This window comes from Neoarius graeffei, chromosome 1, assembly GCF_027579695.1.
Source record: "Neoarius graeffei isolate fNeoGra1 chromosome 1, fNeoGra1.pri, whole genome shotgun sequence".
NCBI lineage: Eukaryota > Metazoa > Chordata > Actinopteri > Siluriformes > Ariidae > Neoarius > Neoarius graeffei.
Genome location: NC_083569.1, coordinates 63,064,982 through 63,076,980, shown reverse-complemented (window position 1 = coordinate 63,076,980; position 11,999 = coordinate 63,064,982). Strand labels below are relative to the sequence as shown.

General features: G+C 38.7%; 1 protein-coding gene across 1 annotated transcript; it reads right to left on the bottom strand.

The window, feature by feature from the left end:
* Positions 1-2,725: 2,725 nt before the first annotated feature.
* On the bottom strand, positions 2,726-11,701 carry LOC132898055 (amino acid transporter heavy chain SLC3A2-like). The gene is made up of 9 exons (XM_060939815.1): positions 11,613-11,701; positions 11,128-11,323; positions 9,553-9,737; positions 8,301-8,474; positions 8,066-8,154; positions 7,042-7,178; positions 4,391-4,673; positions 4,158-4,220; positions 2,726-3,384 (listed from the first exon to the last, which is right to left on the bottom strand). The coding sequence occupies exons 2-9, from the start codon at positions 11,304-11,306 to the stop codon at positions 3,037-3,039; spliced, it is 1,458 nt and encodes a 485-aa protein (XP_060795798.1). The 5' UTR covers positions 11,307-11,323; positions 11,613-11,701; the 3' UTR covers positions 2,726-3,036.
* Positions 11,702-11,999: the final 298 nt, after the last annotated feature.

Genomic DNA, 11,999 nt, shown 5'->3' with positions numbered 1-11,999 from the left:
AGGGGGCGTTCTCTCTCTCATTAGCATCTGGTGAAAGAGAGAAAGACAAATAGGCAGACAGAAATATAGAGCGACAACGAGAGATCGAAGCTTCGCGTTCATTCCAAAACTAAAACTAACAGAGCGATTAAACAGAAGTAATTATATATAATATATATATTTTTTTAATTGTTGTAGAAATCTAGATTACATATTGAAGCAGTGTGTATGATTCTTTGTTGCAGCGTATTTAGTGTAGTTTTCACATCTTGCAAACTCATCTGCAGTGCAAAACCTTCTGTCATAAAAAAAAAGATCTGACTGTTAGATTAGTCTCTGTATAAAAGACCTTTTCTCGAACCCACACAAAAAAAAACCCTATTCACTGCCGTCAAAAGCTGACCCGAGTCAAACTGAAACACCCATCCCCACTGAAAAAAAAAAAAAAAATCTCTCACACATACACACACATACACCTTAACATGTTATACCCACAGCTCCGTGACCACACATTGTCATAACAAGACAGCAATGTCGTGCTTTACCAGAAATCTGTCACACTCTATGGTATAGCTTCAAATATCACCATGTCCCACTGACAGCTGGAGCTGAACACACACACACACACACACACACACAAAAAAAAAATGTATTGTGGCTTCTGTACAGTTACATTATAAAACTGGTTCTTGTTATGATCTTTTTCAACCTCCTGATTTATTTTTTTTTGGGTCAAAGCAGGCTGATTATCTTACCCATTTCCGAGAGAGCTAACTGGAATAAAATCTCATCTCATAGGTGTGTCTGGAACTCAAGTCCCACTATTAGGTATTTGTCAGTGGGCTAAATGAATGAATTATTTTCAATTTCAGTCATTTAAAAAAATATATTTTTTTAATTATGTAAAATTCAGGGTCATTCAAAGAGATCAAAAGTAAACGTATATCTTAGTTCCATCTGATCTGCTTAGGGAATCACTTTTAAAGCTGAATCATTTAAATAAACTATTTTTTAAGGAATGCCGAATGTTCTCATAAATCTTCATGCTCGTGATGAACGCAGTACATTATGCGTACAGCAGCAAACAGAATTACTTATCCCTAATAAAGGAGTTCAGTTTTGCTCAGTTCAGAAGACTCATGAGGCAAATTTAATATGAAAGTTTACATTTTAAAGTTTATTTATTTCAGTGTTCAAGCTTTTTCACCACCAGTTTAAAAAAAAAAAAGTTTATGACAAAACATAGGGAGTTTTTTGTAATTCTATTTTTTTGTTATAGTATTTAGTATTATTTAGAATCATAAATTAATTTAAGTTTGTTTAATATTTTAGCTACCGTTTATCTGTATACAATTTAGTGACCAGACTTGGCACCAGTCAGAAAGGATGAATGCAAAAAACTTGGACCCAAATGGCTTAAATACATTTGCTGCCTGTTTTCCATCAAAAAAAAGTAATAAAATAATCTTAAATTATTTATTTATGAATTATTTTACTAGGAATTTTGTCAGCATTCCAACTCCATCAGTCACCTGACTGAAGATGCTTGACAGTGTTTTAGGAGACACTAAAGTTTTTATGGCAAGCCTTATTGTTTTTTGCCCAATTATAGTGATCTTACCTTCATTATTTTTCTACATCATTCTGAAATTTTAGCATTCATTATTAAACTCATTTACCAGTTTTCTTAAGAAACAACAGAAACAGCCTATGATGATGATACGAACTAGTAAGAATGTTATCATACTACATGCTATTACACAGCTGATCCTGAGCATTGGGTTTATTTGTTCCTTGATTATATTGATTATTAAATATTTTACAAATGTAAACCCTTTTTGCTTATTAAATTTGTGTGCGTATATAAACCATATCAATAATACTTGCCTGCATTGTTTTTGAAAGCTTAATTAAAATTCTGAAATTTATAAGAAGATTTCTGGCCTAATAAATGCAGTATAATTCACCACTTTTTTTTTTGAGAAATGCAAACCACTGACTTTTTTTTTCTTTTATCAGTGAGAAGAAATGTGAATGCTACATACCTGCCACTACACACACACACACACACACACACTACAATTTTATAAAACTGTGAAAATAGGGCTCTAAAAGAATAGAAATGGAAAGGAAAAAAAGAAAGTGGGCAGATATGTACACCTCGAGAGTGTCTGACACTGTTATACTGTAGCTCTATAGCATTGCTATACTGTTAAAAAAAAAAAAGCTGCTATGATCTTGATCATTGTCTAAAGTGATAAGCAATGCAGTAAAAGGCATAACAGCTTTACACTTATTTAGTTCTGCATCAAGGGTCTTAATACAAATCTGTTACCACGATGCAAGTGAAAGCATCATACAAGTGAGGTAACAGTTTGACAAAACGAAACAGGACAATTAATTAGCAACCGCCAACATGTTGTAGTATGGATTGTTGTATGGGGGAAAATGCTTTTTCATCAAGAGCTTAAGGAAAGAGGAAGTACGTGAGTTTTATTTAGTACAGAATAGTGGTGTGTATGACATACTTAGACACACCTGTATATACTTATACTCTTCCTTTTCCTGCCCTGTAAAATAACGGCAGGTGGCACATGGCCAGAAGACACACGCGTTCAGTGCTTTATATAAAGTCACAGTGACAGAAATCAAAAACATCTACATATACATTCGAGAAGACTCTGCATGCGCGTGTGTGTGTGAGAGAGAGAGAGACAGACACAAAGCAGTTATGTGACACCATATGTATTGTATGCAATGTTTATTTTTTGTTTTTGCATTTATTTTTTCATGGGGGCCCATACACACACACAAAGCTAGACTGTCCTATTCAGCTGTAATAATGCTGTTTCAGGGTAATAAATTCACTCATATGTTAGTATTAGAACAGAAATAAAACTTTCTAGAGGCAACTAATTTCTAAAATAGACACTGCAATCTTCCATATCCCAAAACTAAAAGGAGCATAGCAATGAGAACAAACAGAGCTTGTTTAATGTTAGCTTTCTACTCTGAAAAGGAGCCTTGTGTTATTGTGTTTACTTTTTGCTAATGTTCCTATCCTGCATAAGGATAGGACAATAAAACAGCTTGTTTGGCCTTGAGCTCCAGGTTCTGCAAAGACACCATGCTGTCCACGGCTAGATTCTCTGTATCTGTGCTGAGACGGACCTGGGCCTCAGCAGGCAGATCGCTGTTGGTCATCGTCATTCGGACAGCGGAATTGCCCCAGTTTAAGGCAGTGATGAAGCGTTCACTCTGATCCCACAGGCGGAGGAATGCAAATGAAGAGCTGGAGCTGTATAGAGATTCATATTCACCATGCAGCAGAGCTCGCTCTTTAACTCTAAGGTCACTGAGAGCCTTAAAGAAGCTTTGCACTGCTCTGCGTTCTGCTCTTATATTCTGTGAGAGAGAGAGATGAATGAAGGTTATTGGGATCAAAAGAATGACAAACAGATTAAATGGCTTGTAGTCTTCTTTTGGTCCTGTATTTATAAAGAGTCTCAGGATTGCTTGAAGAAATATATGGTTTAATCCTACAGAACAAGCACTATAATTTGGTAAACCTCATAATTCATTGATACCTTTTCATACCTAGTATAATACCTTTGGACCACTGACCACTTGCTTGCTACTTAGTATAAAAACATGTCACAGTATGTTAAAAGCCTACTGTAAGCAATTATATATACAGTGTGTATATATATATATATATATATATATATATATATATATATATATATTACACACACAACGGCAGCCCATATTCTTGTTATAAACCGTTTTAAATGATGTCATCAATTTATTTTACTCTCAAAAATTGTATTAATAATGTATAATATAATTACATTCTGACAAAAGGTGATGAATCCATTAATCATGGGCCTTCGTTAATTTAACCAATATTGCTTTTTTGTGAATTATCATGACAATGTGACAAATCATTAAGGCACCCACAAAAACCTTATCTGGAGCATCTGTGATTGGTCAGACTAGTCACAGACCACATTGCTGCTTTTTTTTTTTTTTTTTGCTTTTTTTTTTAGAGAGTTCTCATTTGCATACTGCATTCTGAGATATCATTATTGCAAAGGAAATGTAAACCTGAGGTTAGGTATAATAAGGAACTATCTTAGTCACAAAAGTAGCTAATGCAATAATATGTTTGCAGTCACCTTTACTGTTTCATTGTCCTCGTTAGCTGGATCATCCAAGTTCCAGATTTCATCAACAGGTTCCTAAGAAGAAACATTTACATAGAATAAGGCCCATTCAAGCAAGTTCTTCACATTAAAAAGCAAACAAACAAACAAACAAACAAAAAAGCACTGTAGCTTTTTTTTCATATCTACATTGGAGATGTTAGCCAATCCAGATCTTTTATATCTATCTACCTATCTGTACTTACCCCCTTCTTCAGTCCAACCTCATCCCCTCTGTGGAACACTGGGGTGCCAGGCAGGGTGAAGAGCAGCATATGGTAGAGGCGTATGGGAAAATCTGAAGTGAGATTACCAAGGCTCCAGGCAAGGTTGGAGTGGTTGGAAGAGAGCTTGGATAAGTCCTCAGCCTGCTGCACCCCATGCAGGTTAGAAACTGACAGGCTGGTTAGTAACAGATCAACTCCAGACTGCTCCAGCAGCAGAGTGACACTGTCTGCAGCCTGGTTGGTGACTGAACCTATCAAAGCACTAAGAAAGAACAAAGGCATTAGCAAGGTATAGAATATATCTTCAAATAAGACTCAACTTTAGGTTTTATTATAAATATGTCATTTGTAAAATAATATCCAGTAAATAAATATAAGTCCAGAATCATAGATTTAATGTATATTTTTATATTTTTACAGACCATGATGTACAAACCTCATTTCCAGAAAAGTTGGGATGTTTTCCAAAATGCAATAAAAACAAAAATCTGTGATTTGTTAATTGATGCGAACTTTTATTTAACTGACAAAAATGCAAAGAAAACATTTTCAATAGTTTTACTGACCAACTTCACTGTATTCTGTAAATAAAAACAAAATCACAACTTGATGCCTGCAACACACAAAAAGTTGGGACAAAGGCAAAATTAGACTGAAAAGTTTATAGGATATTCAAGTAAGACCATTTTGGAAGATTCCACAATCTCATCTCATCTCATCTCATCTCATCTCATCTCATCTCATCTCATCTCATTATCTCTAGCTGCTTTATCCTGTTCTACAGGGTTGCAGGCAAGCTGGAGCCTATCCCAGCTGACTATGGGCGAAAGGCGGGGTACACCCTGGACAAGTCGCCAGGTCATCACAGGGCTGACACATAGACACAGACAACCATTCACACTCACATTCACACCTACGGTCAATTTAGAGTCACCAGTTAACCTAACCTGCATGTCTTTGGACTGTGGGGGAAACCGGAGCACCCGGAGGAAACCCACGCGGACACGGGGAGAACATGCAAACTCCACACAGAAAGGCCCTCGTCGGCCACGGGGCTCAAACCCGGACCTTCTTGCTGTGAGATGACAGCACTAACCACTACACCACCGTGCCGCCCCCCTTTGTGCCAAAATTCATGAGATAATTGTTAGTCAATTCAAAAAGAACATTACTCAATGCAAAATTGCAGAGAATTTAGGTATTTCACAATCTACAGTACATAATATTGTGAAAAGATTCAGGGAATTTAGAGACATCTCAGTGCATAAAGGCCAAGGCCGGAAACCACTACTGAATGTGTGTGACCTTTGAGCCCTCAGGCGGCACTGCTTGAGAAACCGTCATGCTAATGTGACAAATATAGCCACATGGGCTCAGGAGTACTTCTGAAAATCGTTGTCAGAGTCCACCGCTGTATCCAGAAATGCAACCTGAAACTGTATTACACAAGGAAGAAGCCGTTCATCAATTCTATGCAGAAACACCGCCAATTTCTCTGGGCCTGAACTCATCTCAGATGGTCCGAAAGACAGTGGAAATGTGTGCTGTGGTCCGATGAGTCACATTTCAATTTGTTTTTGAGAAAACCAGACGTCGAGTTCTCAGTGCCAAAGGCGAACACGACCATCCAGTTTGTTATCAGAGAAAAGTGCACAAGCCAGCATATGTGATGGTATGAGGTGCGTCAGTGCCCATGGCATGGATGAGTTGCATGTGTGTGAGTACCATTGATACTGAGGCATATATTGGGATTTTAGAGGGACATATGTTACCATCAAGGTAATGCCTATTCCTGGGAAGTCCATGCTTATTGGAGTAGGACACTGCCAGGCCTCATTCTGCATGGGCTGCAACAGTGTGGCTTCGTAGACAGAGTGCGTGTGTTTGGCTGGCCTGCTGCCAGTCCAGATCTGTCTCCTATTGAGAATGTATGGCGCATCATGAAGAGGAGAATCAGACAACGGTGACTTTTGAGCAGCTGAAGTCTTGTATCAAGCAAGAATGGACAAAAAAATTCCTATTGTAAAACTGCAACAATTAGTATCCTCAGTTCTCATACATTTGAAAAGTGTTATTAAAAGGAAAAGGTGATGTAACACAATGGTAATAATGCCTCTGTCCCAACTTTTTTTTGAGTGTGTTGCAGGCATCAAATTCTAACTTCGTTTATATTTACAAAATACAATTAAGTTGGTCAGTAAAACTATTGAAAATCTTTTCTTTGTACTTTTTTCAGTTAAATAAAGGTTCACATGAATTAACAAATCAGGTTTTTGTTTTTATTGCATTTTGGAAAATATTCCAACTTCTCTGGAAATGGGGTTAGTACCAGAGCAAGGAAAAACAAATCCAAATAATTCTACTCATAGGAGTTCGTGTTTTGAGGGGGAAATGGTGGATGTATTGAAGAAGTTCTGTAAATGAAAGCTTTTGTTGAGCCAATTTATATTTTTCTCCTATGAGACTGGACACGTGCTACACCCTTAGCCCTAAACTAAGTGTTGATTAACTGTGAATGTGCTATAACGCCAATATACAAGCAGGGGGAACTAGCAGCCCTGATTAATTTTTTTTTTTTTTAAATTCATCAGTGTAACCACAAGATGTCTCTACAGCCACATTTACTGTACCTTTTTTTCGTCCCTTCTGTGTTGTTGGAATGAACAACATCCTGGATGGACTGCCAGGTAGGAGTACCGACAACCTGGTTTATACCAGAAAAGAGAAAACCATCCACTCCTTTTTGGAGCCAGAAGGTACATGCTTTCTGGTAGAGAGAGAGAGAGAGAGAAGAAGAAACCTTTATTTGTCACATGCACACTTCAAGCACAGTGAAATTCATCCTCTGCATTTAACCCACCTGAAACAGTGAACACACGCACACACAGAGCAGTGGGCAGCCACACCAGAGCGCCCAGGGAGCAGTCAGGGGTCAGGTACCTTGCTCAAGGGCACCTCAGCCCAAGGCCGCCCCACGTTAACCTAACTGCATGTCTTTGGACTGGGGGGGGACCGGAGCACCCGGAGGAAACCCACGCAGACCAGGGGAGAACATGCAAACTCTACACAGAAAGGCCCTCGCCAGCCGCTGGGTTCGAACCCAGAACCTTCTTGCTGTGAGGCGACCGTGCTAACCACTACACCACCGTGCCGCCCAAAAAAAAGATTATTCAATAGTCATATTTTCTAGTGCAAGAAATGGCATTTGAAATTTTGCTCACTCATTTTTATCTCATCTCATCTCATTATCTCTAGCCGCTTTATACTTCTACAGGGTCACAGGCAAGCTGGAGCCTATCCCAGCTGACTACGGGCGAAAGGCGGGGTACACCCTGGACAAGTCGCCAGGTCATCACAGGGCTGACACATAGACACAGACAACCATTCACACTCACATTCACACCTACGGTCAATTTAGAGTCACCAGTTAACCTAACCTGCATGTCTTTGGACTGTGGGGAAACCGGAGCACCCGGAGGAAACCCACGCGGACACGGGGAGAACATGCAAACTCCACACAGAAAGGCCCTCGCCAGCCACGGGGCTCGAACCCGGACCTTCTTGCTGTGAGGCGACAGCGCTAACCACTACACCACCGTGCTGCCTACTCATTTTTATATATTCTACAGATTTGTCATTCTGACTAATGCTTACCCCAAGTCGATCAGCAAGAGCAGGAACATTGTTGAACCAAATATTCCTTCCCTTATAGTTGGGTGTCAGATCCAACACTATAGAGATACCTGAGAGAGACATGGAAACAAGTAAATATACCACAATGCTATTTAAAGTAACACCTTATCAGTTTTCACTCCCAGGAGATGCTTTCACTCTGCAATGAGATTCTAAGCAATATCATGATGGGTCATAAGTATTTAGTGACCCTCACCCTTCTTGCGGGCTCTTTCTATCAGGCTTTCCAGTTTTTCCTCTGTGCCAAGAACAGGGTCAATCACTTCCAAATTCAGTGTACTCAACTGGTCTGCCTGAACAGTGTGTATTGGGCCTAGGATTAACCCTTTGACCTTCAGTTGGTTCAGATTGTCCAGTTTGTTTTCTATTCCTGTAAAGAAAAGGGGGGGATGACAAAGAGAACAAGAACAAAATTAGTACACCACATACCAAACCACAGCCCTGTGGCAAAAATTAACCACACTTATTACAACAATGTTCATAAATTTTAAAGACTAAGAATTGTTTTGTGGTTGATAACTGATATAGCACCAGAAGCATTTAATTGTCTTTGAGTTTTCCTTGGGTGTGACTGCCATTGCCTTTCATTACAATTACCCAACAGAGATATAGCAAAAAAATAAAAATATCATGAAAATCCCTGAGCAGGCAATAATTTTTGATGAAAGAAGTAGACTGTGGACAGTTTCTCAATATCAGCATGTGATCTCCAGCATGAGGGTCACAAGACACTGGCAAGTTTTGAAATAGCTTTGATAGAGTCCATACACCACCCCACCAAATCTACTGTGAAAAAATAAAGTTAGTATGAATTGCATAGTGGGCTCCATCTGAAATGATCTGGTATTTTGGCCACAGTCAAAATATAAGCTTGGTTTCTGTAAGGTATTATAGCAAACTGATCTCTGGTACTTCGACACTTTATCCACCTTAAACTGCCAGTTTATTATTCAGTTACTCAACTTGAAGCCTATTGAGTAACAGGCTTCAAGTTATAAAGCTATATTCCTTGCTGTCATAAGTATATATTATTCCTATCAGTTTCAATGTAGTAACTGAATAGTTACTACATTGAAACTGATAGGAATAACATACTTTCTGCAAGTCTGAGTCACTGAACTCGTACTATCACTCATAGAAGAATTAGTTATAAAATATCATATTCCATTATGTTGTAAACGTAAGTGTATGTTGTTCCAGGATCAAGGTTGAAGGACACTCTGTAGCACCTCAGTGATTTAATGATTACTAGAAGATTGCTGGGAAACATAGGAAAAGTTGGAGAAGTACTGTAGTTTAACGTCTTCAGAGAAAAACAACATTTTAATTTATCCCTGGAAAGCTACTATAATTTTGTGATGGAAAAATTTATGCAAAATGCAAACCTAATAGTCTGAAATACAATGTCAATTTAACCTAAAAGAACAGTTAAAGCATTATTTCAATACCGCTAATGTCTTCAGGGTAGTTGTTCACATCAGATATCTGGTAGAGCGGACCCTCATTCCACCAATGCATTTCAGGAATGGGTTTACACCGTGGAGCCTGAACAATGATCACCACTGCCCCAGCCAGCATTCCAACCCAGCCGAGCCAGAACAGAACCAACAAGACCCAGCGAGTCCGCACCCATCTGAGAACACAGCAAGAATTTGTTTCAAATTAAGGGTGCATCGTAATAATTATTTGTCCCATCCCAACACATACATTGCAGTATTATCTCCTCAAACATTTTTCTTTGTCTATTAACTTACTGGGCTCATATTCTACAGATACTTCTTCCAGAGTTTGGGATTGTCCTATCTCATGAATGGGCTGAACCTAAATTTTTATTGTCACCCCTATTTGTCATGTTGTCATGTTCTGTTGCTGTGCTGGTAAATCTAGTCAGGCAGCTCTATTGGATTACTGATGTTGTTGTTGTCCAATATTTTCTCCAAAACAAATACAAACATATAGCTACTGTGCAGACCTGTTACAGACCTATTACAATATACAGTGTGGAATTTAAAAACTCTGGTGATGAATCTCATTTTCTTGGTATGAAGATCAGGTCCACATTTCAGAAATGGAATGAGCTAAACTACGTCCTCTCTGACCACCACATCCATCTACCAACTCGAGTGAAGTTTCTTACCGCCCGTGTTCGTTCCCATCTACTATACAGTTTATAGGTGTGGCAGCAGTCTGCCAGTGATATTCACAAGATTGAAGTAGTTTGGCATGGTTTCCTACCTAAAATGGTAAAGGGAGGTTAAAAGAGCAAGAATGCCCTTGATAAGTACAAATGTGATGATCTTCAAAGTGCTCTTGTCAAGGGGGAAATGGATTGGAGCTACAGGATGTCAAATGTTGACCTACACAATATAACCGAGACCCTACCTATAAAGCTATTTTGTTTTGAACAGCAGTTAACATACATGGCACACATTTGTTGGATGCTTAATAACGAACTGCAGAAACAGCTTCTTTTCAACACGAGATCACCAAAATGGACTAAATTTGAGAATCTGTTGGGGTCAGACGCCCAGCAGATAAGACGGACAATGGTGTCAAAAGCAGATTTTAAACGACTGTTGGACAATGTACTGACAGAAGCAACGTAAGGAGTGTAGAGCTCCAATAGGTAAACTCGATGTTAATGATGATGATGATGATGAAGATGAATTAACATTGCATTAGACAATAAGGACATTGTTGCTGTTGTAGTTACCCTACAGTAGGTACAGCAGCAATAATTGTCTAATGTGTACATCTCACATCTCATTAAAAACATGTAAAGATACAAATCAAATGCATTTAATTAAGAATCTTGTATATATCCAAGCTAGAGAACCTGCTGTACAAAGCCCCACAGTAATCTCCCACAACACACAGATGGCGTTTAAAGCGTTTAGTCACTTAGAGCAGTAGAAATTTGTGCGTTGTTCAGGGAAAACAATACAAATATTGTAGTCCTAATGCTGATGGTTTGTGAAATTATGCCCCAATAAGAAATGCTTGCTCTGTTTGAGAGCATGTACCCTGGGGTGCCTGCTACTTTCATCAGCTCTTCTTTAGTCAGGCCTGTGAATTTGACTTCTTTTTCCTCCGGCACCTTCACTTTCACGCAGCCATTCTTCTCCGTGTCTGTGTTCATCGACTGCTTCTCCTGCTCCAGCTCGTTCAACTCCACCTCTTTCATATCAGCCTCTTTACTCATGGTGTCTCAAGTGAATTCTTAGCAAGAACAGAAAACATACACTATGGCATTAAACTGCAATTTTGTTAACTAAACAGATCCTCTGGCTCATATCAGTAACCGTGACAATACAGTTTTATATATGGTTTTATATAGATGCTATGACATAAATGTTAAATCTAAAAGGTATTTATTATTATTATTATTATTATTATAAATAGCTTGAAATTTAAAAGACAGTTACCATATCTATTCAAATATAAATTAAGCTATATCAAGATATCAAAACTCAAATTCTGTAAAATAAGAGTATTGCTTGAACTTTACCGATAAAGACGGTGAATAAGTCTCTTCTAACAGGGTCTCAGCAAATCCAAATCCCACCACTTACACCAGAAGACACTGTGGCAGTGGCATTAGCTCTTATATAGTCCTATACACCAACCCCAGCTCTAAACTCTGCCCCTGCATTACTATTGGCCGGATAGAAATGACATCAGAACAAGGCCCCTGAAAAGCTGCCATCATGACATGCACTGATATGACCAGGCAGTGCTGTCATGAAATGATAAGTCTGCCTTTTTCCATGGCCCCTTGGCAACGTCCAGTGTCATAGCCACATGGGTGGCACAGTTTCGCAGCTGCTCCACTGTCATAACCCTTGCTACCCCGACTTTAACTTCAGATCGCATCTCTGAGAAGTTTATTTCTCCT

Coding starts and splice junctions, on each gene's coding strand:
- LOC132898055 (XM_060939815.1), bottom strand. CDS start 11,306: ATGAGTAAAGAGGCTGATATGAAAGAGGTGGAGTTGAACGAGCTGGAG. Junction 8,155..8,300: donor AGAAAGAGCCCGCAAGAAGG/GTGAGGGTCACT, acceptor TGTCTCTCTCAG/GTATCTCTATAGTGTTGGAT. Junction 4,674..7,041: donor ACAGAAGGGACGAAAAAAAG/GTACAGTAAATG, acceptor GTTCTTTCTTAG/TGCTTTGATAGGTTCAGTCA.